A 27,099-nucleotide genomic window follows, 5' to 3' on the forward strand; every position below is an offset into this window, starting at 1 on the left:
CCTGCTCCCTGAAGACCTGCCAGGGCCGGGGTCACACACTGTCACACGGGGGCCACTGTGGGTCTTGAGTTTTTTCCTTAGAAACCGGAGGGGGCAATCAAGACCCAGAGGTCACAGACCGTGACCTGTGCGTTCTAACGCTTGCGGGGCGGCACAGGAGCCCAGGGACCTGGATGTCTGGGGACCTGAATTCTGGCTGCGGCGCCTGACTCGCCAGTCACGTGACCCTGGGCCATTTTGGGAACTGAGCTTGCGCCCTGGGCTCCTTGTCCGAGAAACGAGACTCCTCCCACCTGCCCTGCCGGCACCCCGGGAAGCCAGGGACCCACTGAGGCGGCAGTCGGGGAGAACCAACCAGGTGGCAGCTTTTTAGCCCACTCCTGTCCTGCTGGTTCGGTCTCGCCGCAGAGAGGCAAGACGGAAACACGCAGGAGGGAAAGCCCTGGGGTTCTTGTTCTAGAGACATAACACATATGTGCAAACAAAATGCCTCCATGGGAAAAACAAAACCGAACAAACCAAACTGTGACAAATGTACTCAACCATGTAATCCACAGAAAAATACACCCCCCCAGGCCGGCCATGGGCCGGACACAGGCTGACCACCAGCACCGGCAGGCAGAGCGAGCGCCGAACGGACGGAGGGCCCCCCGCCCCTCAGGCCTCGGCGCAATCCCGCCCAGCACCCGGTCACGTCTGTCCGGACCCCAGAGGACGTGCTCCGGGACCTGTGGTCTCCCGAGCCTGCAGCCCCTCCTCCCCGGGTTGTGGCCGCCCAGAGCGCCTCCGGGGGCCTGACTGTGAGATGTGCAGCTGACGAAGGGCCCAGGGGACAGGTGGCGGGAGGGACTCACGCAGCTTGCCTGCGGGACAGCCGCTGGCGACACTGTCGTGGCGGGGGTATGACAGGCAGCTCCCAGGCAGGAAGACGCCCGAGCCAATGGGGTGCCCTTCAGCAGCGCTGACCTGGGGTTGGCGGGGGCCGTGGAGGGGACCTAAGGCAGCCTCCCACCTGGTGACCGGAGCCATTGCCTTCCCTGCACCCCGCCCCCCAACCCTGTTGCTACACTCCGAGCACGTTGGCCTCTTCCAGCCCCTGCAACGCGCACCCCCGCCACAGCCGGCCTCCCCTCCGTCAGGGCTCGGAGTAAACGGCACCTCCCCTACCCCCTGGGGGGCCTCCACCACGCTTCTCCCACCTGTTACCCGTTGTGTCATCGGCTGGCCGAGGCCGCACCTCGCCAGCCAGGCTGTGACCTCCCAGAGGGCGGGACCTGTGCGGACCTCATCCCTGACCGTACCACGGCTGAGTCAGACGGCGCTGGGCGCCCGGTAAGCGGTCCCTAAATATCCGCTATCCAAACGGGCGCACGTGAGCCCTGAGGAGATTCCAAAGATCTTCAGCCCCCTGACATCTGCACCCGTGGCAGCTGAAGTTTAACTCAATGACCGGGGGTCCCTGTCCTGAACGCTCAGCCTGCCGGAGACCAGCGCCACAGCCGCGGGCCCTCCGAGGCGCACTGGGCGCCTGCGCCGGCTCGGGCCGGCGGGCCACCTCGCTTCTGTCTCGTGAATCCTTCACAGCACCGGCTGGCGACACCTACACTGCTAACTACGGAGCAGGAAGCCATCCCCTTGGGACCTGGCTCCCTCCCCTGGCCTGGCGGCTGCGGGTTCCAGGCTGAGCCATCTGTGCACTTGTCACGCAAGTACGTTGATAAAACACATTTCTCAAACCCTATGTGGCAGCTGCCGTGGAAACATCCCCCCCCCCCCCCCCCAGCAATGCCACTGTGAAAGCCCCGAATTCAATAGGAGACACGCAGCTGGGCATCTGACGGCGACGGGACCGCCCCTTCGCGCCCAGGCCCCCTGATGCGCCACCGTGTGGGGGCCACAGGGGACGGCAGCAGGGGCAGCCGCATGCCCACCCCACGCTCCGGGTGCAGGGAGGGTGGGCGCAGCGCTGAGGCGGCGGCGGCCAGGATGCGAGCTGGGGTCAAGGTGGCCCCAACACCCCCAGGGCAGGCCTCGAGAGGCTGACAGTTTCTAATGAGAAAATAGTCTCAACCGCAAAGCCAACTCTGCTGGAAGGCTTCCAAAGGGAAAGTCCCTGCCGTTACTCAGAGGGAAAAAAATTACCTTCTTGGTCTGGAATCTGGGGACATTTCATGCAGCTGCCTAACAGAAGTTAATAAGGGGAAGTCAGCTCGCCTTTGATTGTTCTAACAGGCTTCTGCCATTAAGAATTGCACAATTCTTGGGCAAGGCAGGGGTGGGTTTTGGGATTTTTGTTTTTTTAAAAGCCTGTCCTCACAAGAACCATTTTTTCTTTTCTAAGAACATGTCATCATCGCCTCCCTCCTTGTGTCTTCCACAGGCCTCTGCTCGGAGGGCTCCGGCCGCCAGCAGGGCGGCCAAGGGCGCGGGAGCGCCTGCCCGCGCTGCCACCAGCGATTCTCAGGAAGGCGGCTCCATTTCCTGCTGAGAAGTGGTTGGAGCAGCCACTTCTTTAAAAAAAAAAAAAAAAAAAAAAAAAAAAAAAAAAAAGAATCCAGGCTGAGAAACTCCGACATCCAACCTTCAGGCGACAAATGCTGTCACCTCCAGGGATGGTGATGGCGGGACAAACACATCCTGTTTCGTGGGGTTCTGGCTCATAAAGTGCCATCACCCGCTGGGCAGACAGGGACCAAGGGGGACGCCCAGGAACACAGACGGCACTTTTCTGGGCCAAGGCCACGGTCGGCCCCAGGGGCCGCGGGATGTGCGGGGGGTGGGGCTGTCCCGTAGCAGGGAGTCGGTGTGGACGGGCGAGACGGAAGACGTCTACGAAGGCCCCCTGGGGGAGGGGCTCTCCTACGTCCGTCCGGGAGCCGCACAACGGGACGCCCTTCGCAGGGAAGGGAGAATGTCCTGCTTCCGGTGACAGGTCCAAGGACCATGAGGAGGTGTGAAGAACAAGGACGCTTACAGATTCAAAAAGAAAGAGGAGCGGGGGGAAGGAAGGAGCCAGGGAAGGGGGAGGGAGCGCGCCAAGAGACCATGGCAACGCGCCGTCCACCGCCCCCGGCCGCCCACCCACGGCCAGACTCCTTGCTGACGTATTTGAGAACAAGCTGAGTCCGCCCAGCTCAGGAAGGTGAGCAGAGCCCGAGAGCTCATTAAATCCGCTCGCGGCGGCTCCGTCTGCCTGCAGATACTGAGCAAGGGCGATATAAATAGAAGTTATGTAACAGCTCTTTGTTGATTCCTGTGTGTACCCAAAAAACGCAGCATGACCTTGTTTTTCTGAAGCGTTTTCCTGGGCCGGCTGGTGGGGGACTTTCCTCTTGTGAGGGGTCGTCTTCACGTTTAAGTAGCAGGATGTAGGTTTTCAAGCGAAGGGCGCTCAGGACTCAGGGTGACCGTCCCAGTTCGGGGCCTCCAAGGTCAAGCCCCCCCTTAGGTATAAAAAGTCTTCTCTCGCATCAGAAAACAGTCTCAGGGAACCGCGCAGCTTCCTTAGCACACCCCCTGATGGTGCCAGGATTGCTGTTTGCCCCGGGGAGCAACGGGACGGCTTCTCGGCTCCTGCGTCCCCCCCCTCCGCCCCCCCCCACCCCCGCCACGAGGGAGGCCGGAGCGCTCACATGACACATGCTGCCGGCTGGTGGTCTCAGGGTGCCTGGGGCATCGCCGCTTGTCTTCTTCCTTCCCGACGAGCCGGCAGCGGAAGGCCGTGGGCGGTGAAGGCTTTGCCCTTGGAGACGCCGACAGGACCTCGGCGAGCGGCAGGGAGGGCACGTCCAGCCCCGCTGGCCGGCTGGGCCCGGTGCCGGCCGGGGCTTCGGGACAGGCCTCGCTGGGGCGTCTCGGGCAGGGGGCCATTTCAAAGGGGCCTGTGCCTGTGGGCTTCGCTGCTGGGCCGCCCCTCTGCTCCCCTGTCCGACCCAGGGAGGCCACAGACCTAAGAGGCTGTTGCCATGGGAACCTTCCCTCCCAAGCACCCTTCCAAAAACGTCCCAGGGGCTGGGGAATTCGAAGCCCTCGGCCTCAGGAAGATTATTTGATTATTTTTATTTCAGAAAGTGTGGCTGCAGCTGAGAGAACTTCCACACGGATGGTGCAAGGGTTTCAGACACAGATGGCTTCCAGGGCCCGGGGCGCGTCCCGCAGGCGGGAGGGCTGCACCGCGCAGCCCACGGGGCCCGGGGCCCCCCTCGGCACCCTGGTCCTGTCCGCAGCGGTTGCAGGGCCTCGCAGCAGCCACACCGGAGACCCCGCTGGGCGGCAAGCACCCAGAGGACGGCCCCAGTGCGCGATGCTACGGCTGCGGGATCCCTTTCTCACCCGGCGCGGTCAATGCCCCAATGCCGCAGGGTGGACCCACGTCGAGGCCCAGGTCGCGGGTCGCAGGTCAGGCCCTGAAGAGCATCAGCCACGTCTCGGCTGAGCCCGTCATCCGCCTGCGCCGGCCTCCTTGTTTACATTCCTGCGAGGGGACAGGCTGCCCCGTCCCAGGGGGACCGTGTGGATCGGCAGCAACCGGCGCAGCGTCACGGCCCTGAGGGGCGACGTTGCCAGGTAACAAATGTGGAAATCTACTCAGAAAACTGTGACAACATACAACCTCCGCTCTTCTGCAGCTGATAACCGAGCGAGTGTTAAAACACCATGTTCTCTTCACGCTCGGGCTTTGGGTGTGAAAACAAAATTACATGGATACTTCCTCTCGTAAATAGGAGACAGGTGTGCGGCGCTCTCACGCACCGCGGGTTAGAAACGGTGCGGCGGTGTGTGGCGGCCACCCGCGCGTTCGGTCCCCGGCCCCGGCACCAGCATCAGGGAACTCAAAGAATCGCAGCTCAGCGGGGGCCTTTCTTCTCTTGCGGCCGCGGTCCTCTCTGGCCAGAGGAAGCCGCTCACCCCAAGGACCCCAGTGGAGACTGAGGAAAAGCTCATTCGTTGTATCACACAGCACTTGCTTCCGTGGCACGGGTCACACATCGACTTTTAAAATTCCCTGGGTGACCGAGCGGTGACCACTGTTTTGTGGATCCGGTGACCAGGGCTTCCTCCTCCCACCTGCAACAGCGAGAGAGATGCTCTCTCCGGCACACACGGTGCCAGAGGGGCGGTGGGCACTGAACACTGACCCGTGAACTTGCAGGCCACGTCACTTCCCGTCCCCCTGGCATGTGGCTGCCTCAGGAAATCGGTGGTGGCGTCTTATACAGGGAGGCGGCAGCCGTGCAGAGAAGCCAAGAGCTGGGGCTGCACAGGGAGGCAAACTGGATGCGTAGCTGCCCGCTTGCTCTGGGACCCTGAGCCAGGACCTGCCCGCTCGGATCCTCCTCAGCGCCCACCGCACGGGACTGCAGGGAGCGCCGGCAGATCGCAGAGAGGGCACGTGGCCCGGCTGCTGGCACGGGTGCTCTCGGGTTTCGGTGCTCGGGTTTGTTACTGCTGTCTATGGTTATTACAGGGAGAAGAGGGAAGAGACCCGTCTGGGATCAAGGATGTTTCTCCAAATTACGTATTTCCCTTGGGTGTAAACTTAACCCCCACACATAAAGGTTGCCTTTGAAATGGTAGCGATCGTTAATGACCCATTTTCCCAGGTCACAGTTTCCTGTTCATACAGAAAAGGGTGAGCAGGCTAAAGGGACGCGGTGGCCACAGAGGGCCAGGGCTTCGGTTCACGCAGCGAAAGTCCACTGCGCGCCCACCGCGGCGCAGGCGCCGGGAGCGAGAGGCGGCTCCTGGAAGCCACAACGCCGGCACGCGGGAGGGCGATGGCGTGGAGAGGGGGCCGCATGTGACCGGCCAGTGATCACGAGCAATGACGTGTGAAGCGGCATGGTGAGCTGGGTGATTCCCCCGTGTCCCGAGTTCCTCAAACCACCCTGCGGGGCAGGGCTCGCGACAGGGCCTCCACGGAGGGGACATCACGGACCGCAGGGGGCGCCACCCAGAGGCAGGGGTGGGGGGCTTGAGAGGCTCTTTCAGCCACGTGGGGGGAGGGCACGGTGCTCAGGGCTCTGATGACCTGTGGGGGCGGGGGTGGGGGAGGGCACGGTGCTCAGCAGTCAAATCGCACCCCCCCCCGCCCCGAAAGGCCAGGCTGGACTGGTGGCCACTTTGAGCACGTGATTCACCTCAAGGCGCTGGGTGGCTGGCGCGCTACAAATCCTAAGTGGGTGCGGACAGTCCCACTTCTGGCAGGCGGGGCGGGCCCAACAAGGGGTGCTGGGGGGAAGTGAGCCAGCTCAGGCTTCCAGCGTGGGTGCCCAGTGCACTCATGAGATGTGGCATACGGGAGGGGGGCGCCCGGGGTCCCGTGGACGGGGAGCCAGCAGCAGGAGATCCGCGGAGCTTTGCGCAGAGGCCTGGAAAGCGGCAGGGTCAGAGCCTGCAGCAGCCCCTCTGGGGGCTGCCGACGCAGTGGAAGCTGGAGCCGAGGTGGGGGCCTCGCCCAGGGTCTGGGGTGAAAGGAGGCGCACAGGCCGCAGAGCAGGCTGCCCCGGTTCGGGTGCCCCAGCAGGGGCTGTGCCGGCGCCGGCCAGGTCCCCGCAAGAGGCAGCGGAAGCGACGCACTGAGACAGAGCTCCGCACAGACAGTCGCCGAGGCCGACTCGAAGACCCTGCCGCCTGCGGCCTGGACGCCCCCACCCGCGCACAGACGTCCCCCGGGAGAGCGCCGCCTGTGCTGCCTTCCAAATCCGCGTCGAAAGGTGGTGAACGGGCGACGGACACACCGTGGCAGGGCAGCGAGGGCAAGGGGAGATCGGCCCGCGCCCTCGGAAAGAGGAAGGAGAGCCCTCTCTTCCCTGAACTCCCACGTAGGGGCAGAGTGAGTGGCCCAAACGTCCTATGGCTCCGTCATCTGGTGAATCTTCCCCCAAATCTGCCACTGCTGTTCGGGGGGGAGGGACGCAGGGCAGGTGGGAAGAGCCGTGGCCCTTTCCCTTAAGCAGCTGACACCTGGAGGCAGCGACCCCGCGGGCACGGGGGCTGGCGGAGGCTTTCTGCAAAGGGCCGAACAGCGCACAGCTCCCTGAGGCCTCGGGGGCACGCGGCTGTGCCACGGCCACTCGGGCCCGCCCTTGCGGCAGCGGAGCCGCCACGAGGGTGCCAAAGGAGCAAGCCTGGCTGTGCTCCGATAAAACTTTATTTACAAAAGCAGGCGGCGGCCAGGAGTGAGAGGCCAGCTGGAGCGGGCCCAGCCCTGGACGGCCGCGTCTCACTGCAGCCTAGACCTCCCGAGGGACGCGAAGGAGGGGCAGGGAGGGCGGCCGGTCAGGGTTGTGGCCTTGAGAGGACAAGGTGGGGCCACAGCTCCCGGGCCACTCTTTCGAGCCTTTCCTGACATCTTTTCAGCTCTTCATTCAGACTTCAGAGACTGTGGAAAGCCCAAGGTTTCCTCTGAACACATCTCCTGCCGGCGCTCAGTCCTGCTTGTGGGTCCTGCAGGGAGGAGAGGAACGCTCTCCCAAAGACCCTGGCCCCCTACCGAGACGGGTGCGGACACGCAGAGCCGTGCGCTCCGCCTGAACTGCTGGCCCGGCCACTCAGGAAGGAAGGAGGACTCACGCCAGCTTTCCAGCGCCTCCCAAAGGCGAGCCAGGGTCACGGGCGCCCCTCAGGCCACCTCAACAGGACGGTGCCTCGGGAGCCAGGTGGGAAGGAGCCACACGCCTGTGCCGATGTCCCTGCACTCATTTCCTGCCCTGCCGTGCACAACCAAGTGCCAGAAGGTCCACGCATTCTCCAGCGCCAGCTGTCCCCGGGAGGGCGGGGGCCGCCGGCCGGGACGGAGCAGTGGCGGCCACGGTGCAGCTTCTCAGGGGAGTCTGTTCGGGGCTCGGATTCACAAGCACGGTCACCAACCACTTCCGAATGCTGTTTCCACCTCAAACCCTGGACTCCGACCAGTAATTGTAAAGGACCCTTGTCCAATGACACAGTGTCCTGGGGGTGGAGAGGAAGGATGTGGTGCATAATTCCACGGAATTATTTGGACCAAAAAAAAAAAAAGGAAGGAAAGAAAAAGGTCCGGTCCAGGAGCCCTGAACACCCTGAATGACTCCGTGCCCCGCCCGGAACGCCGGTCCATGTAAGCCAACCGGGCCGCAGCCAAGGTCTCCGGACGGTGGCGCCTCGGGCGTCACGTGGACTGCATGTGCAAAGAACGCAGAACTGCGCACCCTCTCCCCAGGGCCCGCCGGGTTATAAACCACCCTACACAAGCAAAATACCCGCGGCTGTATTTTTGACAGAAAACAAACAATAAAATGAAGCCCTTTTTTAAGTAATAAAAATCACCACCACGTTTTAAGATCTTTCTGTGACCCCGAGGCACTTCTGTGTCCCCCCGTGTCCACTACCCCAGGACCCGGAGGGGGGCCCTCCTGGCCCCACACAGTCAGCACGGAGCCTGCGGGCTGCACGCGTCTCCCCACGTGACTGTTTCACCCTCCCAACAACTGCGCCACGGCGGGGACGCGTTTCTCCAGGCCTCGCCGTGCAGAAGAGAGAGCGGAGCCGCAGACTGTCCTGCGGAACCGCAAGGTCACCCAGCTGGCGGGGGCGGAGCCGGGAGCCGGGACCCGGGACAGGTGTTTCCACTCTGGGGCCCCCCTTTGCCCCGAGCCTCCGCCGGCCCTTCCAGGGGGCCTGCCCCGAAGGGCCTGACCCCATGCCACCAACTCTTCGCTGGTTCTTCAGATCCCTCAGGCCTCAGCTGAGGTCCGAGTCCCTGGGGGGCCCGCCGGGGCCAGACCGCCCGCCTCCCTCTTCTTCTCACGCCTGTGGCTCCCTCCCCGCCGCGCAGACCTCAGACTCTGCGGCTGGACACACTTGCTCCCACATGGACGGGAGCCCAGGTCAGAAACCACCACGCAGGCGTGACTCACTTCTGGCTGCCCTGCCAAAAACAACACCCTTTTACGTAACTTGCTCACACACCGAGCCTTTCCTCCTCCTCGGGGTGACTGCCTGCCGGAGGGAGGCTGAGCTCCCTCGCACGCGGGCCCTCCCTTTCCAGAGAAGGGAAACCGGCCGCCTCCCCGCCCGCGGGGTTAGCAGCAGCCGGGCAGCGCTGCAGTGGCACCTTCTGGAAGGGGTGGGGGACTTCAGACTGGACGCAGCCCTAGGGCGGGCGGGAGTCGTCCGCCGATCTCATGGCCTGAGCTTGGGGTGGGGGGCGGGCCCCGCGGACGGGAATCGCACTCTGGGCCAAATCCGCGAGCCGGCTTCCTGACAGAGCGCTTCTCACGCCTGCCAAGTCGGGTTGCGGACGTGCAGAGAAGGCGGCCCCGCTGGGCGTGCCCGAGACCAGACAGCCCAACAGGGACCGGGCAGCCCTCTGATAGGTCAAACACAGTGTGCGCTGCCCCCAGAAGCAGTTAGTCCCAAACCGTCCAGGTCTAGTCCCACAGATTCGCTGTGAGGTCCCCCACAGCTCCGGCCTCTCAGCACATGTCCCCCGACACCAACATGTTCAAAGGTGCCCTGGAAGCCTCTCCCCCGGGTGAGGACAGCCCTGGCCCTCCGCAGGGAAGAGGAAGTGGGGGACCGTCCCCCAGGTGCCGGGGCGGCGGTGCGGGAGGAGGGAGCGCAGCCTGGGGGGGGCTCGGGACGCAGGCGCCAGCGCCGAGGGGCCGGTGTGTGCCAGAAGCTGATTCAGAGGCAGGAGCTTATTTGACACCTTCCCACTTGCTGCCAAACGCCAGGCAGAAAGGAAAGAGTTCTTCTGGGGGCCGGCAGGAAGCGGGTGGCACGAGCGTGGGGGGACAGAGCGGGAGCGGCTCAAAGGGAAGCGAGACCCCATCTCCCGTTTCCGGGAGCAAAGGGTCAACCCCGAAGCCTAGGCTGCCCTGAGGACACCCAGGAGGAGAAGCTGCGGGGGTGACAGCCGTCGGCAGGGGTCGCCGTGCTCACAGAAGCCAGGGCCGGGGCAGAAGAGGCCGCAGCGTCTGGGGATGGTGTCCCCTGGAGCCGATTATGCCAGGCTGGGAAGTACCCTCGATTCGGCTTCTAGGCGTTTCCGTGTGTGGGGAGCAGCGGGCGGACACCGTGGTTCAAGGGGAGGGCGCCCAGAGAGCTGCACATCGCAGCCTTGGATCCCACCGTGGCGCCCTCCGCGGCCCGGGCAGGGAACGTTGGGGTGGAGGAGCAATGGCTCCCATGACGTCAGCCTCGGGGCGGGCGGGGGTGGGGGGAGTTTCACACGCCATCCAGACGGGGAAGGATGTGAGCCACACTTCCACCCAGACGGGGCTCAACTCCTGGGAGAACCGAGCTGCCCACTGGGGAGGCACGGCGCCCTTTTCTGCCTGCGCAGCGCCCAACCTGGGGCCTGACGGTCCCCGGCGGGTGCCCATCAGTTATGGACGGGGATGTGGGGTGCCGGTCTCCGAAGGTGGCCCCTCAACCGCCTCTCCCCTTCCACACACACGTCGTCCTCACAACCAGAGCAGAGCCTCCCGCCCGTCGGGGCCGCCGGCCCCCTCTGCTCGGGCCTGGCTTTGAGAGCACGGCGCGGCAGAAGCACTGTCCTGCTAAGACCACCAGCCTGGGACTGCAAAGGGCGAGCTGCTGCCGCTTCCTGCTCCTAGAACCGCGGCTCCCGGGATCCGGGCCGCCACGCTCGCAGAGGCCCAGGAGGGGAAGCCGGGTGGCAGCCCCCGCTGGGCTCGCAGCCGGGACCCAGCCCCGGGAGCCGCGGGGGCTCGGGCACGCCCCGGGGACCGCGGCCCTGGCCAGGGCCGCAGGGCGTGCCGTCGGAGGAGCACTGCTGCCAGCTGTGGGGTCCTCGGGCGGCACCTGGTGACGAGACCACCACAGTGGAGCGGGGAGGACAAGCGGCATGGACGTGGGCTTGCGCTTTCCGGCCGCTGTGCTGGGACGGGGCCCTGCAGACAGCGCTCGAGGGGGGCGCTTTGGCTTGTCCGCCGAGCTCTGCGGCCGCCTGCCTCCACCCCCGTCCCCGTCTTTGGGGGTGACGGAGTGGCTGTGTGTGCAGGGGGAAGCCACCGTCCACTGCAGGACGGCACCTCCATCCTCGGACCCCTGCCCCCGGAGGGGCGTGGCCCTTGCAGGCGACGGGGAACCCGAGGGGCCAAGCCGCCTCGGTTCCAGCCCGGCCCGGGGGCGAGCTCCGCAACCACAGTGTGTCTTTGTTTCTTTCTCTGTAAAAAGGAGCAAGCCTGTCGCCGACCCCACAGGGAGGCTGCGGGGACGGAGGAGATGACGCCCGAAGAGGAAGCAGTCCGGAAATGCTAGCTGCGGCCATCGGGATGGCTTTTAACATTTTAAATGATCATACAGGGAAACTGACTTCCTGGGTGTGTAACTGCACATTTGCATATACGTACAGATCTGTGCGGCCAAAGGCGGGACATGCGACGGTGTCGCCTCCCGAAGGGCCGCACCCGTGCTATTCCTCTGCAGTCACCGTCTGCCCCCACCCCCACGCCGGCACACCCCAGCCGGGTCCCCTCTGGAGTCCTGTCCTTTTGAGAATGCCACGGAGCAGAAGTGTGCCGTGCCCCCTCTGAGGCCGGTTCCCTTCCCGCCGCCCCGCCCCGAGGGCGCTCTGCTGCGCGGGTCGCCTGTCCCGTCGCCGCGCTTTCCTTAACAGTTCTCACAACCCAGGAAGACTTCGTCGATGGAACCAGCCGGCCACAGCGGCTGGGTTCCAGACTCGTGGGACGGCGTCCGCTCACGGCTGAGAGTCCTGACCCAGAGCGGCCGGGGCTCCAGGAGGCCGCCCTGGTCTCACCCCTGGCAGACGCAGGGACAGGGACCCAGGCCTCTTATCTCCAATCCGACACGAACGGGACTGCAGGCGGGTCGGGCCCCCCGTCGGGGTCCCCCCCACCGCCCAGGACGCGGGCCCCCCGGCAGCCCTGCTCCCAGGCCGGAGGCGAGCAGCGAGGGGCCTGCAGCCCCCACCCCTGCCCCCGTGACGGCCCTTCCCGCCACATGTCCCCGAGAGACGTGGGTCTGGGGACCTGACCGCAGACCCAGCTCCCTCCTGAGGCTGTCACGCGTCAGAGGAGCAGGAGGACGTGGCGAGGCGCCAAGATCCAGCGGGGACCTGCGCCTTCACGGATCACAGCGCGTGGTGGCCGTTCCCGGCCTCCCCGCAGCCCTCGCCCGCCTGGCCCTGACAGCCGGCGGCTCGCTGACCGCTCTGAACCGGCTGCTGCACAGCAAGACGGAACTTTAAAACCCCTCCCCACCCCGGGGCTTCAGGGCGTCTGTCCTCAGCTGGCCTTGGATGACCAGAGTCCACGTCATTTTCTCCCAAGAAAGGCAAGCCTGGAGCCAAGGGGACCTCACAGTCACCTCGGGACTGGGACACATTTCCCTGGAACCGTGGGTCTCTCATGACGCGATAACTGAGGGTCAGACTCCCCTCCAGATCACAGGGTGGGGCAGGGGAGGAGGGGGAGGCACGCCCCGCGCTGTGTCCCTGTCCTGGCAGGGTGCCCGGACCACCGAGCGGAGGCCCCGCGCCTCCCACGCAGCCGCCCGGCGTCTTGGAGGGGAAACGTGCCCCCCCTCCCCACGCCCCCCCTCCCGAGGCTGAGCTATTGGAGCTCCGCCGTGGCATTTCATCTGCCGTCTGCGCCCGTGAGTAATAAATGTGTGAAAACATGAAACTAATATTCATAATTACTTTACAAGATAAAGAACTTGAAGGAAAAACAGCCTGTGTGTGCCTCGCCGCCCCACCAGGGTGCGCTGCGAAAAGCAGGCTCCTCGCCAGCAGCCGCCGGCCCTCGCGTGCCTGGCTCGTCCGCTCCCGGGGGTTCGCGGAGCTGCTCCCGGGGGTTCGCGGCGCTTCACGCCGCCCCGGGGGCCTCCAACCTCCCCCTCAGCTCCTGCGGGGGCTTCCAGCCCGCCCTGCTGCCCTGGCCTCGGGTGGGCGTGCGGGGGTCTCCACGCGCAAGATCCTGTCCCTCACCCCCGACCCCGCCGGCTTTCAGTCCCTCTCTTTCTACCCTTTTTTTTTTTTAAACTGAAGTGTAACGCAGGTGCAGTGAAGCGCACCAGCGTGAACTTCACGGCTCACCCTCCCAGACCAGACGCAGGGTGTCTCCCGCACCCCAAAGGCTCGCTGTGCCCCTCCCAGCAAACGTCCTCTCCCCGGCGACAACCCGTTCCTTCACGGACCCGTTTTGAGCTCAGGCTCCTGTTAGTTCGCCTCCGGATTACGGCCAATCAACTCTGTAACGACTGACCACCTGCTTCTGGAGCCTGCTTCCCTCAGGTTACCTGTCCTCCACAGCCAGACTTACGGTCCGAGAGGAACGGGTCCGAGGCCCCTTGGAAGGCTGCCCTGCGCTGCACACAAACCCCAAGCCACCCCCGTCCCTCCTGCCCTCCCGCCGTCGCCCCGCTCACCGAGAAGGGCCCTCGTCTGCCTCGGGCCCACCTGCTGTCCGCGCTTGGGCCTCCTGCGGACTGGCACCACCTTCAGACCCACAGCCCACCTTCAAAGCCCATCTCATCAAAACACCCCTCGCCGGCTCCTGCACAGGCGTCGGCACCCCATCCTCCGAGGGCCCTCAGCATCGTCTCACCCCTGGAAAGCCCCGCAGGCCATCCCGACACGCGGCTCCCGGGTGCCCCGCGCACGTGTGCGCGCCGCCCAGATGCGCCGTTCCTTGAACGCTGCGCCTCTGGGGTTTCTCCAATGAGTAAAGCTTTACAAACCAACGGGGAGGGGACAGTATAACTTGAGTTCCCAACTCCTCGCAGGGCTGATGGAAGACCCAGCAAAACAGAACTGTCCCCCACTGTCAACGCCATTTCATTGAAGACACTGGAGCTGCAAAAACGGGAGGAGACGTGACGCCAGGGAAAATGCCCGGACGGTCCTTCAAACCCGTCCGTCTGACTTGAAAGAAACTCACCCCACGGCCTCGTCTTCAGGTCCACGGGGCGTCCGCGCAGACCGACGGGGTCCGGTGTCTGGAAGCCGTTGCCCCGTGGCTCCCAGGAGAGCACCGGGAACACAGCAAGTGCTCAATAAATGCTCAGTCTCCTACCTGGAAATCATGAGGCTCAAAGGCGAGGAGCGTTTCCGTACCGCCCCCCACTGGCTGGCGCAGGCCCCTCGACGTGGCGGCCGCGGGCGTGGGCGGCGAGGACTGCCCGACATGCCACGCCCCCAAATCAAAGGGCGCTCCCAACAGGCCACACTCAGGCGTCCACGTGACACCTCAGGCCTGCAGTGGACCTGCCGCTGGCACGTGCCTTGCCCCAGTGCAGTGCCCACGACGAGCTTCGAGAGTACGTGTCGGGTGAGTGGGGACCGCGGGGGGGAGGCGGGCCCCCAGGAGGTCATGTCAGGGCCCAGGGTGCCCGGCGGGAGGGGACCGCGGGGCTGACATCCCACCGGCGCCGCCCCCCCCCCCGTACCCCGCCTGGTGTGCTGGCCCGGGGCACCTGCCCACAGCAAGATGCGCCCTTTCCTCGCCTGCACAGCAGACCAAGGCTTCCCCGGCCGGGGCTCTGAGTCCACAGTCAAGGCCAAGACTGCCACGTCCAGTCAAGCACATGCACAGGGCTGCGTGGTACGCACGGCACCACAGTGACGCTGTTACCACCGCACGCGTCTGCACGCGCCCGGCGTGGGGGCCCTCCCGCTGCGAGCCACAGAAGGTGGGAAAACGCGTGAGGACAAGGGGGTCAAGTATTTTAGGGAATGATTTTACTTGCCATTTTTACATATTACCTGACGTATACCTTATTAAAATTCATTAAAACAGCTCCTTTAAGGACTTCTAAGAATTCTAGTTTTTATTATTTTTAAGTACGTATCACACCCAGCTAACAAAACAATCATTTACTCATCTTTGGCTAGCCTAGCCTGGCTTTTCCCTGCTGGTCAAAGCAGTTTGGTTGTCTTGAAGTTTCCAGTTAAAAGGTGGGGACGTTTACAGCCAGGAACAGCTGCAGCGCATACGGACATAGATATGAGCTCCAAGTAGCCTGCGCGGCTCACCGTCCCTGTGGGTCATCCCGGGTGAAAGCGGTAGCTTACTCTGCTCCTCCGTCCGCCGAACACACGTTCATGGCACCTACTGTGTTCCAGACCCTGGCCACTCTCTTTGTACACCCTGTTTTTCCACCGGGGGGAACGTAACTCACGCTTTGGAGCCAGTCCTGGACGGCCAGCGAATGACCGCAGCCAGGGATCCCCAGGGCCCATCTCTCAGGACGACGGCGTGCCACACTCTGAGGAGGGGCTCGTGCTCCCACGGGAGTCCTGCGCTGCCTGGGCGTCTAGTCCCCAGCCCCGCACCCCACCCCCGCCACTGCCCGGAGGATGTCGCATGGCAGCCACGCGCCTCCTACCTGTATGGTGGTGTTGCCTCCTTCCAGAAGGGCGATGGCCAGGAGGATGCTCTCGTGGAACACGCGGTCGCTGGAGGCGTTCATGATGAGGTCGATGACCAGGTTGGAGGCGCCCTCCTTGTCGAGGTGGCACTGAACCTCGGCCAGGCTCATCTCCCCTCTGCTCGTGGAGCTGGACCCGGAGCCGGCCCCTGCGGAGGGGGAGCACCGTCCTGAGCAGCCGCGGTCCGAGCAGCCGACGTTTCCTGCCTGTTAGGCCGCACCCACGCGTCACGCGCTCAGCTGTTCAGGGGCACTCTCTCTCCCCCCCTTAACGATTCTAATGACCAAGCACTGATTAGCGGCACAGAGATGAAGCCCGTGCCGGAGACCACCCCCGGGGAAGCTGCAGAGACGGTGTTTGGTCTCAGGCGGGCACAACGAACGAACACCTTTCCTGCAAAGAGACCCGAAGCCAGCCAGCCAGCCAGCCAGCCAGCCAGGGCTCTCTGTTATGTTGGAATACGAGGACTTGGGGCAAGAGAAGAACCACACTTACACACTTCTGAGAACACTGCAAAGGAAGGGCAGCCTGTAACGACTGCTTCGGCCCCCCTGACAAATCCTTCCTCGCCCCGAGCTCGCCCTCTCACACAAGCTACCTGTTCATTCTCTCGTTTGTTCATTCACTCATTTGTTCAACATTCACTGCGGGCGTGGCCTGCAGCCACGAGCTGGGGGTGGGGGCCTGAGCCAGGCAAACAAAGCGCCTGCCCTCGGGGGTCTCCAGAGCAGATGGACGGACGTACTCAAGGAGAGGCGTGCGCCCTTCCGGGATGGGTCCCACGTTGGGAACGTGTCTGAGAGCGCGCCTTGCGCTGTTACTGGCAAGCACCAAAACGCAGATGCACAACAGAAAATGGGACAACTCCAGGAGAGGGGGACCGTCTGAGCACTGCCCTGCCAAGCGCCATCCCGACGCTCCGCCCCGGCTCTTGTCTTGATTGTGCAGGCCCCTGGGGCCCGCAGTGCAAGGCGGGCACCCATCTTCTCCCATGGCTCCCTCTGAAAGCCGAGTCCGTCTGCACATGCCTCCCACCCCCCACGGTGCTTCCAGGGCCTCCTGATCTGCTGAGTGAGGAGGAGCCGTTTTGGCCATGTATGAGGATATTGGGCTTGAGAATCGCCGGGAACTTTGGGAGAAAAGCCAAGCTCCTGTCCCGGGACGGCCCGAGAGCCCTCGGCACTCTGCGAGGGTCCAGGGAACGGGAATGTCCCCGGAGCCACGTGCTCCAGGCGGTCAGCGCCCGCTGTGCCTTGCGCCTGCTGAGAAACGAGGATCCTCCCTCGGCAGCTGCTGGGAAAGCAGCCCACACCAACACCCACAGCTGCGCTCAGGGTTCTTGCAACTTTCTTTCGCCTACAATCAAGCTTTCAGTGTTTTGCAACACTTTTGAGGACTTGTTTTGAAGATTTCTGTACAGGGGTTTTTGTTTGCTTGTTTTTTTGGGGGGTCACCTCCCCTAAGGGCTTGGGAAGGCACCTGGCACGGGCGTTGGAATCAGATATGCCGGGTTCAGGCCCCAGGCCTGTCCCTAGCAACTTCCGTTCCCTGCTACCCTGGGACGATGGCAGCACCCACCACCCAATGGGCCGCTTGCCGGAGCAACCAGATGAAGGAGGCCAAGTACTAGGTGAGCCCTGGGCACAAGTAACTGTGCAGGAAACGGGGGTTTCATCATCCTCGCTGCTCCTGTCATCGCCACCCTGCGGGAAAATGGGGGTCCTAGCGACCCTGGGACACCTGCAATGAAACGAAGTTCCCTGAGGCATCCCAGTGCCACTGGGGGGGGGGCCCTGTGCGGGAACGAGGGGCGAAAGGCTCGGCTGACCCGGGACCACGGGTGAAGGCGCGGAGACATCGATCTGAGAGCAGACCAACGGCAGACCAGGTGCTGAAGACACACGGGCCCCAAACGCCTTGGTCCGTCGCAACACGGCAGGGGGCACGCGGCGGCACACGTGGCCTACCTCCTCCCCCGGGCTTGCTGGGTCCTCCTGGCGACAGCGGGCCGTTGCCGAAGCTGGTGAGGCTCTCTCTCCTTCCTGCCGGTCGGACGTTTCCATAGTAACGGTTGACCAGAATTTGCCTGAGCGCCTCACCCTTAATTCAAACAGGACAAGGACGTCAGGCTCGGGGTCCATGCACGGCTGGGTGGCACAGGGGTTCTGGGGTGGGCAGGGCTGGGTTTTGCTCAGGGAGGACACAAATGGTTGACAGACGCGATGGGCAACTCCCCAGTTGACACCGTCAATGTTTTCTCAGGAAAAAGCAGGTCGTAAAGAAAAAGGAGCAATCTAGAATATTTCAATAGCTGATGCGCTCTCTCCCACAGCGATGAACACAGAACATGAATTTTGCAGGGCAAATAACAAAAACAGCCCGAAAAGTCCCGTTGGGGTAAGCCAATAAAAATCAGACAAATTGAACATTTTACAGGTCACCTTCCCCAGGGTGAGCTAAGAATGTTATTGATGCACCAGGTTTATTCCCAGGATCCTAGGAAAACACTGAGATACCCAAGTAAGAGCGTAGGAGGAAACAGCGAATTGGAAGTCCACCTTTCCTACAGAAGGAGCCCAGAGCGAGGGGTGAAGTGCACTACGGACAACGGCTGGCCCACGCCGGACGGCATCAGAAAGCACACAGAGCCGGGGCGCTGACCCTGAGCGGCCGGCCGGGGCGCAGGGAGGGGCGTGAACAAGACGAGAGGGGACTGGCGTGGAGAGCTGTTGAAGCTGTTACGAAAGAGGGTCCTTAAAACTCTCCGGGGGCCTTCTGTATGTATTTGAACATTCCCCTAACACAAAGCATTGGAAGTATAAACATCGAAGGGCTTCAGGGAAAGGAACTCTTTCCCACAACTCCTGCTGGAAGACGCACATCTCTCACGCGCTCTCTGTTCTTGGGGCGCTGCAGAGCAGCGCGCAGCCCAGGCTGGGGTCCCGCGAGGGGCCTCCGGGCCGCCCCTTAGTCTGCAAGCTCCAGAGAGCCTGAGGCCAGGCTGTAGGGATTCCCGTGACTCCTTGCCAGGGCCGGCAGGGAGGTGTGGCGTTCCTGGGAACAGCAGCCAGGGGCAGGGGAGGCGTCTCGCAGAGGAGAGGTGCTGACATATGGCCGGTCTCTAAAATAGACTTGGGAGCTCTGCTATGGGACCTGTGGCTGTAACATGAGTCAGGAGAATTTCCAGTGATTTGTTAATAAGCTCCCAGAATAGGTCTGGAGACTTCCAGCGTGGGAGGGGGGAGGTTGTTCGTAAGAGGCAGCGATGGAGCAGGGAGCAGCGAGAGGGAGAGGCGGGGAGGCCAGCAGCCCTCCGGCACCCGCGGGAGGTCCCAGGCCACAAAGGTTCCCTCCTTTGCGCACTGGCGCTGCTGGTCCAAGACCCTGGGATGAACTGGGCGGGGGTGCGCAGGAGAGGGAGGAGGGCAGTGAAGGCGATGGTATAGCTTTTGATATGAAAGTTTAGGGAATAAAAAAACATCAACTTTCCTCTCTCCATTCCTCCCACACATGTCTCTCATCCCTCGTTGTGGGTCTGCTAAGGAGGCGCATCCAGAGGTTCGCAAAGCTCACCTCCCGCCTCAGCTGAGCACGCATGCAGGCTTCCACGAGTGCTGCCAAGGGGGAGCGATCTGGGGTGTTTCAAGTAATTTTTTAAGTAAATTGCTTTTAGTACGATGATTTTTTAATGACTCTGAAAACCACGCTTTGGCTGGTGTTCGAGCTTCCAGGCCCCATACAAAGCCACTGACACTCCCGTAGCGGCGAGCGTGGTGATGTAAAAGGCGAGCTTCATAAGAGTAACACAAGTTGCAAAGGAACATTCAAGAAAGCCTCTAAGAAAGGAGAAGTGGGAAGAAAAGGTACTTCGTGACAACTCTAACAGGAGAGGCATGCGACATCCCCCTTCCGACCTGGAAACACATCCACGGACGGTCTTTCACTGAGATGCCGCCTCTGAGCTCCCGCAAGAGGGAGGCCGGCAGCAAAGCTGCCTGGCTCTCTGGCTGGACCCCTGGGGCCCCGCGGCACCCGGCTGGGGAGGCGGGTGGCTGGGCCAGGCCCTGGGGGCTGCAGTTAGAGAAGGTGGCCATGAGGCCCTCGCGGCCAGAATTGGGAAGGTCACAGGGCTGCGTGCTGGAAGGCAGGGTGACCGGCCAGCCCGCACCCGTGCGGGGACATCCCCATCCTCAGCGCCCTACGTCCCTGGAGGGGAAGGCTGGAGCCACGCGGCTCTGCTTCCTGCTCCGTGTGGTCCTGAGGGACCCTTGGAAGACCATGGTTTGCCACCCACAAAGAAAGCAGGAGGCAGGCAAAGAACACGTGGCCTCAGAACGGCAGCCAGCGTGCCAAACCCAAGTGCCAAAGGGACCTCTCCTTACCCTGCCCCCTCTCCTTCCTGGGGTGTGGGGAGGAGGAGACTTCACGGTTGCCATAGCAATAGATGCATCAAGGGGTACACTTTCCCCCATAACATCATGAAATGTGCTCATTACGGGGGTAAAAACCCACACGTGCACAGCCCACCCCACAAACTTTTATTTTTTCCGCCTCTTAATAAGGTTTCGGGACATCTTTACCTCACCTTCTCTCCATAAATAAATAAAGTACCACAACAAGAGAGAGCATGTAGGGTTTTCTTCCCAAAAGGAAAATGAGATTTGTTCTTTTTCTGAAAGAAAAAGAACTGAGCATTTTAGGCAAAGAAGACAAATCAAATAAGCAGCATTAAGTGTTATGCAAATGCCTAGCGTGGTGGTTGGAGCTCAGGGAGCACTCTGCTTTTCTGAGCCAGCAGGTCAACACAGGAGGAACTAAAACCCGCACAGAAGCGCCTGCCCTCACCACCCGGCTGCCGATCGCTCGGCAGCGCAGAGCTGCCCCGAGGCGCCGGGCCGGCGGACACGGGGAACAGCGGTCCGCCAGGGCGCCGCTCCTTCAGCTGCGATGTGTGGCCACGCCACCCTTGTGAGAAAAACACTACTAGCTTTTTCCTGGAGTTTTCACCTAGGTGTGCAAATATCAGATGCTTGTCTCTGATGAGAGAGTCCACAGACGCCACTCCGTACGACTGAGAAGAGGCAGAGTTTCGTCTGCACCCTGTGCCATGTGAAGGCAGCGATGCACAGCTGTGAGACCAAGCTGCCTGGTGTCTGTCAGTGGGGCTGGTGGCTAAGGAGCCAGAGAGGGGGAAAGCGACCTTCTGGCCTCCCTGGGTTGCAGCCACTCAGACACCCCGGGCTTCAGGACAGGCCAGTGTCTCACAGGAGCGGGGAGCCTTTTTCGCACCTTCGTCAGCACTCAACTGAGAAACGCTTGGCTTTTCCTCCGTGTGTTGCCTACCAAACCGCTGAGGCGTCTCCGTTTGCAAGGCGACGGGGTTAACAAGCGCTCACCTCCCTGGCACAGCCCGGCCACTGCGCTGAGCGCTGCGGGGGCGCGGCCCATGCACAGGCCACGGGGAGGGAGGCTGCTGCTGTCCCCGTTTCACGGGAGACGGAACTGAGGTCTGGGGGGGTGAAACCACAAGGTGAGGCCTGGCCGTGGGAGGCTGAAGCTGCTTTAATTCCACAGCTCACGCGCTCGGTGCCACGCGTCCTGGGGCAGGTGAGGAGGGGACACACACGAGTGGCAGGTGCCCTGGGTCCTGACCCGCAGGACGCCGGAGGGGAAGGGCAAGCTGACAGCTCCCGGGGACCTGTGCTCTCTGGTTGTGGCCTGAGAAATCACAGCCACAAGAGAAGAAACAGGGTTTGGGACACGGTGGGACCAGGCGTGTGAGCGGAACCCAGGCCACCGCGACCCACTTCTCTCAGGCACAGATCCTCCAGGACCCCGAGGATACCGTTCCACGGGGGTCCTCTCGATGGCTGCTCGCCGTCTGATCTCCGTGAAATGGGGACGAAGGCTGGGTCCCCGGGTCAAGGCCAGTGGTGACGAAAAAGACAAGGTAACGTGCAGAAGTCTCAGCACAGCAACTGGCACAAGTGCTCAGAAAACCGGGATGTCCGGCTGTCTTCCAGAAACGGGTGCGTGCCGCCCACGCTGGCCAGCGGCCCCGGGAAGGCGGCTCCGCCCCTCGGGGAAGCTCCGCCCCTCGGCCGCGGAACCCCCCCCCCCCCAGGAACCTGCCCAGAGGCCCGCTCGCTCGCTCGCGTCCTGTCAGAGGAGAAGCGGCTGCCGCTGCTGCTGCGGTGGGACTCAGGCAGCGGCTTGCCGGCTTTCAAAGATCATGCTCAGCCATCGTCTCACGTGAACCAACGCAGGGGCCGAAGGTGGCGCACGAACAATCACAATGACAACAAAGGTGCGGGGTATGGGCTCACACGCCAACACGGGCAGGAAGGAAACGGAATCGCTGGCCACCTTCAGAGCTGGGTGGTGCGACTGGGAACATCTTTGTCTTCATTACAGATCACCCAGAGTGATCCCCTGTTACTCACAGAGAAAATACTCTAAGGCTGCCCTTAAGGAGAAAGCCCCCCGGACGGGCGGTCAGTTGCTGTGCGGGGCTGCTGGGCGTGGTGCCTTGAGCAGGTGGGAACAGGCGGAGGCCCGTTAGGGGGACCTGCCTAACTGGCTGTGACTGGTCCTGGCCCATGTGGGCTTTACCAGTGTCAACAAGGAAAGTGGTCTTGCAGCCACAGCGCATGGCTGAGGGAGCCCCCAACACCCAAGGCTACGTACCCTTTTATGGTCTTCCAGTTGCCTCAGGGGTGGACTCGGTTCGAGCTCCTGCTAAACACGCAGAAATGCCGTTTTAAGTGCATGCCCGCAACATCAGCCACGAATGGACACCGCGCGCTCACAGACAGCCAAGACCAACACCGGTGGGGGTGGGGGGCGCAGGCAGGGCCACTTCTGCTTCTCCCCAGATGGAGGCGAGTGCTGCGGACGGCCTCCCAGCCCCAGCCCCAGGGCGCCGCTGAGACTGAGCAGGCACAAGGGTTTGGGGCCCTCAGTTTTTGTAAAGCTGATGAAATGAAGTTCTGTCACACAGACTTCTACACAAAGCCCAAAGGGGTGACAAGGCAAACTCGGCCGGGCTGGCGTCCATGGCTCAGACAGGCATCCCCACACGGGGCACATGCGAGAGGACGTGCACGAGACACCGCGCGCAGACACACACACACACACACACGCACACGGAGCGTGGCTCTCCTGGCCCCGGCCGCCAGTGACCGGGAAGGGGCTCTGGGAGAACTCGGGACGCCCGTCGGCGGGAGGCTACACAAGGCCCGTGGCCCGCCGAGCAGGTCCTGAGAACCTCCACAGGCTTCTTCCCGACAAAGGGAGCCCACACTTGCTTCCACTGCCGGGGTCTCAGGACGGTTTCTAAGGACACCCGAACTGACTCCACAGCGCCCCCAATGGGTGGCGGGGACCGACCGAGCGCCCCGGGAAACTGCCTCCCTGAGCAGCTTTCGCCAAAGCCGTGCCTTTGTGCCCAGAACTGCAAAGGCCTGTTGCCTCTGCCTGGGATGGGGCCGCCGGTCGGGGGGTCTCCACTGAACGCTTCGTGACTGCGCCGGCACCTCCGCCACCGGAGGGTCCCGCATTCAGCTCCCGCTCCTCGGGCCTTTGTCCCGCCCCGAGAGCCACCTCAGGTCCCACCAGGCCACCCCTGCACCTGCTGCCGGGGCAGACACGGCTCCACGACAACTTGGACACCAAGCAGGACGCCGGGAAGCGGCCCCGCTGCCGACCTCACGCACCTCTGCCGGACTCTCCGCATCCGGGGCTGGCGGCGGCTGGGGGAGCGAGAGAGCGCAGGTTAGTGACGGCACACGCGCGCAGCCGGGCCCGGGGACAGACGCAGACGACAGCAACACCACAGACGAGGGAGCCCGGCGCCCACACGGGAAGGGTGCCGGCCGTCGGCGGGTGCCACGCTGTCTCTGTTAAATGGACCTGAGCGTGGCCGTCCCGGAGACACTTCTGGGCTGAGGCGGGGAAACGTTTAGAACAAGGAACAGAACAGACAACCACGGAGGAGGAGGGAACATGTCCAAGAACAAAGGTTCAAGGAAAAGCCGCTGCCATCTGTGCCTCGTTCATCCAGAGAGAGAAGCGGGACAGCGCACCCCACAGAGGCCGTGGGGGGCGGTCGGGGGGACGGGGTGCCGGAGGGGGGCCTTGGGGACCCGGGGCAGCCACCAACCGCCCCGACGCAAGCTCCTTCTGGTACCGCACCCATGCCTGTCTTGGGGTGAGACTCCCTGCAGGCTCTGCAGCAGGGGCTGAACACGCCACCCCCTGGGGGCAGAAAGGGGGCTCCAGCATGCACACCTACGCCTCCCCCTGGAGCTCCATCAGTTCCCAGGCCCCACTCCTGCCGGACCACGAGGACACCCACCCCGATTTCATTATTTCCAAGCCGTGGGAGATAGACCAGGGTGGCCCAGGGAAGCTGGGGTAAAGGAGGGTGTGTGTGGTAGCTAAAGGAGAAGTGGCTGGAGCAAAGTGCGGGCCCCTGAGAGGAGGGCGCCCACGGTCCCCCTCCCAAAGGGCTGCGCTCGGGGCCGGAACAGCTGTTGGCGGGAGCGCCTGGCCCCACCCGGGCGGCCCCGGGCCGAAGTCACGCACCGGCGTGGCCGGCCGGTTCAGGGCGCGGTCGGGGCTGAAAAGAGGCCCAGGTCCTGCTGCAGCCGAGTGACCTTGGCCTGCTTCGAGGAGCCGTGGCAACGGGCACACCTCGCAGCCCGAGGGCTCAGGAGGCCAGGGCAGGGGCTGGGCGCACGCGGGACAGGGCTGCCGGCCCAGCTTGGCCCCCCTCTGCTGCTCAGCTTCCCAAGGCGGGAAAAACGTCCTTCCTATCCGGCTTACAATGTAACCTCATGTCTTTTTTCCTGTTCCTGACAGGTCAGACGGTGGAGATGCGGGTAGTTCTTCAAGCCCAAAGTTCAAACTGGCCCACCGGGGCGAGGCGGCGTCGGAGGGCCGAGCAGAACGCCCCTCCGGACAGAACGCCCCCTGACGGGAGTGCGACCCACCAGCCTGGGAGAGAACCCCCTGCCAGGGGGCTTAGCTTCGTGTGGGGGCGGGGAGGCAGGGGCTGGCAGAAGGGACGGGAGCGAGACAGACAAAACTGGAGACACGACATCAGTAAAGTCCCGATCCAAGGACGCCCTTGAGCTCAGCCCTTACGCCCTGTGCGCTGGCGGCTGAAGAACGGACACCGTGCAAACATTCGTGCTGCTGCCCCAGCCTTGGAGGGTGGCGGGAGACAGACCGAGAAAGGAGTAGCTCCGGCTCTGCACTGGCCCCGCGCTTGCCAACCATCCTTTACACGGACCCCGGGTGACAGGACAAGAGGGTACCAGGCCTGGGTGTACTGGTCCCTGGCAGTCAAGGCCAAAGCTCAAGGGACTGGTGGTGACAGGGAGAACCGCGGAGTCGCTTCTCTCCCGTCTTGTCTGAGGTGTTGTGTCTGAAGGGCTGTCTTGACTTCTTCCAGAACGGTCCTCGGTAGAACAGGGCGATTTTTCAGTCACTCTGAGGTCCATGGTTTCCGATGCCTTTTATGACTGTGCTGAAGCTCGTGTGCCTCCCCTCAACTGCTGCCAGGCCTGGTTTTAAATTCAATATTTAAGACAGAAATTAAAATGAACTTTTCCCCTTGAACATTTCTTGAAGGATTTTGAGACAACAGGGGGTGGTTTCTTTGCAGCTTCAGGAGACACGCAACACACTGAGCGTGTTTTAATGCGCTCCCCTCACGGAGCAGCATGGGAAAATCGGGGACCCCGGAGCTGACCTCGGAGCCAGCCCCCGGCCTGGCGCTTGGCCGCCTGACCTGAAGTTCAAGGGGACAGAGCAGATACTCATCAAGGGCCTTCCCACCAAGGCATTACATAACGCTTGGTGTATTTTCGGTAAACTTCATTTCGTAATCGCTAACCGGCCAGCTCTCTAGCTGTGACCCACTCGGACACCCCAACAGCCTTTACAAGCGCTTCCTCCTATGAGGGCTCCTGCCGTGCTTCCTTGAGGAAGAGGGTGTTTCATCGGCAAGTCGCGATTTTGAAAAATGCCCTCATAATAAGCTATGCTCAAACCAGACAAGAGCTCCGTAAATACAATACGTAATACCCCATGGAAAAGATTGTGCTTAGTAAATGAACGGATTGAGTTTCTCCGCACATTTTTATTACCGAGCCGGGCTTTTTGTTACATGAAAGGCCACTTCCCAATGGCCACACGTTAAGGGAGGACGTGCTGAGCGAATGGGCCGGTCTGAACTTCCCAGGCCTGTCTTCCCCAACCTCAGCCCACCCCCGGGGGCCGACACCCCTCCACTACCCGGCAGGCGGCCGGTGGCCAGCAGCCACCCGAGGTAACGGGGTTCTGAACCCAGAAGCCAACTATTGCCCTCTGCTGCCTCTGCACAGCTTTTCTTTGATCTTAAGTCTTCCTGGTGCGTTTCGACAAAGTTGGCAAAATCAAACTTACCGCATTCCTGCATCCACCCCTGCAACCCGCCCGCCCTCCATCCGTCCCCCGTGTGCCACACACAGGCTAGCGCAGACGTGCAAATGCCCTTAGTTTCCTACCGCCTTCAACACGAAGTCCTCTACCACCTCTGGGCTTCTAGAATTTTCCTTTAAAATAAAAGGTCTCCTACCACGGACCACCCCAGCAGAAGTGGGATGCAGTCCAAGCAATGTAAGTTTTCTAGACCCAGTTATCAGCACATTAAAGCGCATGTAATAACCTCTGAGGCCCTGAGCCAGTCCTCGCGCACCCATAACCTCAGAGCAGCGACACAGATGCGCGTGGGACAGGCTGCGAGCAGGTGCGCCGGGCCGTCCCCCACCGGCCTCTGAGCGCCCGCGCCAAGAGTGCAGGGCCCTTGAAAGAAAATTGAGCTAAAATCGAAGTTACCTAGCTTTTTAGAAGATTACCCTTTTCTAAGGACGTTTGTGCTTAGAGACAAAAGAAGCGGAAGTTATTTAGTTTCACCTCTATTTCCCGGAGCAAGTCCATCACAACGCAACGGTGAAACTCATTTAAAAACAAAAAAAAAAACAAAAAAAACCGCTTTCTCACTGGACTGAATTATACAACGCCAGTCATTACGGAATAACCTCAGTTCTTAAAGAAAAACCAAACAACGAAAAACAAAAAGGAGAGAGAGGGGGAGCGAATGCCCCTCCCCCCGCCCCCCGCCGCCACCCTGTGCGCCCAGCGCAGAGCCGGCCTGCGCGGGGCTGCCAGCGCCTGACAGTAAACAGCCCCAGTGCATTTGCTGGCAGCCCCTGCTGAAGGTCACACATCAGCAGTGAGCCTAAATTCCAGGAAAAAAAAAAGACGCTCTTATGTAACCACCGCCCGAACGTTGGCAGCTGCCCAACCCAGCACTGTTAAAAAAAAATAGGACACTGCCACCCTGCGTGGACGTCACGCGGACGCCCCCTGAAGGCGAGACGGAAGGACTCTGCTTCTCTTTCCCCCCGAACTGTGCAGGTCTCCCCGACGGGGGCTCCCAGGCCGGCAGGGGCAGCCTGCGGGGAAAGCAGCCGGGGTCGGGTGGGGAGCTGGCCGCGGCCGCCCTCGACACGCAGGGGCATCCGCCGCGCTGTCTCGTGGCCACGCAGGAGGGTGGGCTGGCTGCAGGGGCTCCGGGGGCTCCATGGTTCCAGGTGAGCAATTCACCGCGAGGAACCCATCTCACCTCCGTGCACGTGCAGCCTGTCCGT

At 62.5% G+C, this 27,099-nt stretch overlaps 1 protein-coding gene across 6 annotated transcripts in view; it reads right to left on the reverse strand.

The window, feature by feature from the left end:
• ITPR1 (inositol 1,4,5-trisphosphate receptor type 1) overlaps window positions 1-27,099 on the reverse strand; it is a 223,293-nt gene that overhangs the window by 53,382 nt on the left and 142,812 nt on the right. For 2 of the 6 annotated variants that reach the window (XM_054594639.1, XM_054594636.1), the window contains 4 exons: window positions 23,116-23,151; window positions 22,088-22,135; window positions 17,368-17,500; window positions 15,358-15,548 (listed from right to left, as the gene is read on the reverse strand). In XM_054594639.1, the coding sequence (XP_054450614.1) occupies window positions 15,358-15,548; window positions 17,368-17,500; window positions 22,088-22,135; window positions 23,116-23,151 (408 nt within the window). Of the gene's footprint in view, window positions 1-15,357; window positions 15,549-17,367; window positions 17,501-22,087; window positions 22,139-23,115; window positions 23,152-27,099 lie in introns of all 6 variants that reach the window. The other 4 variants (XM_054594637.1, XM_054594635.1, XM_054594640.1 and 1 more) reach the window with 2 other exon arrangements.

Source organism: Pteronotus mesoamericanus, unplaced genomic scaffold (assembly GCF_021234165.1).
Source record: "Pteronotus mesoamericanus isolate MK-2021 breed Mesoamerican mustached bat unplaced genomic scaffold, CSHL_Meso_final scaffold_533, whole genome shotgun sequence".
Lineage (NCBI taxonomy): Eukaryota > Metazoa > Chordata > Mammalia > Chiroptera > Mormoopidae > Pteronotus > Pteronotus mesoamericanus.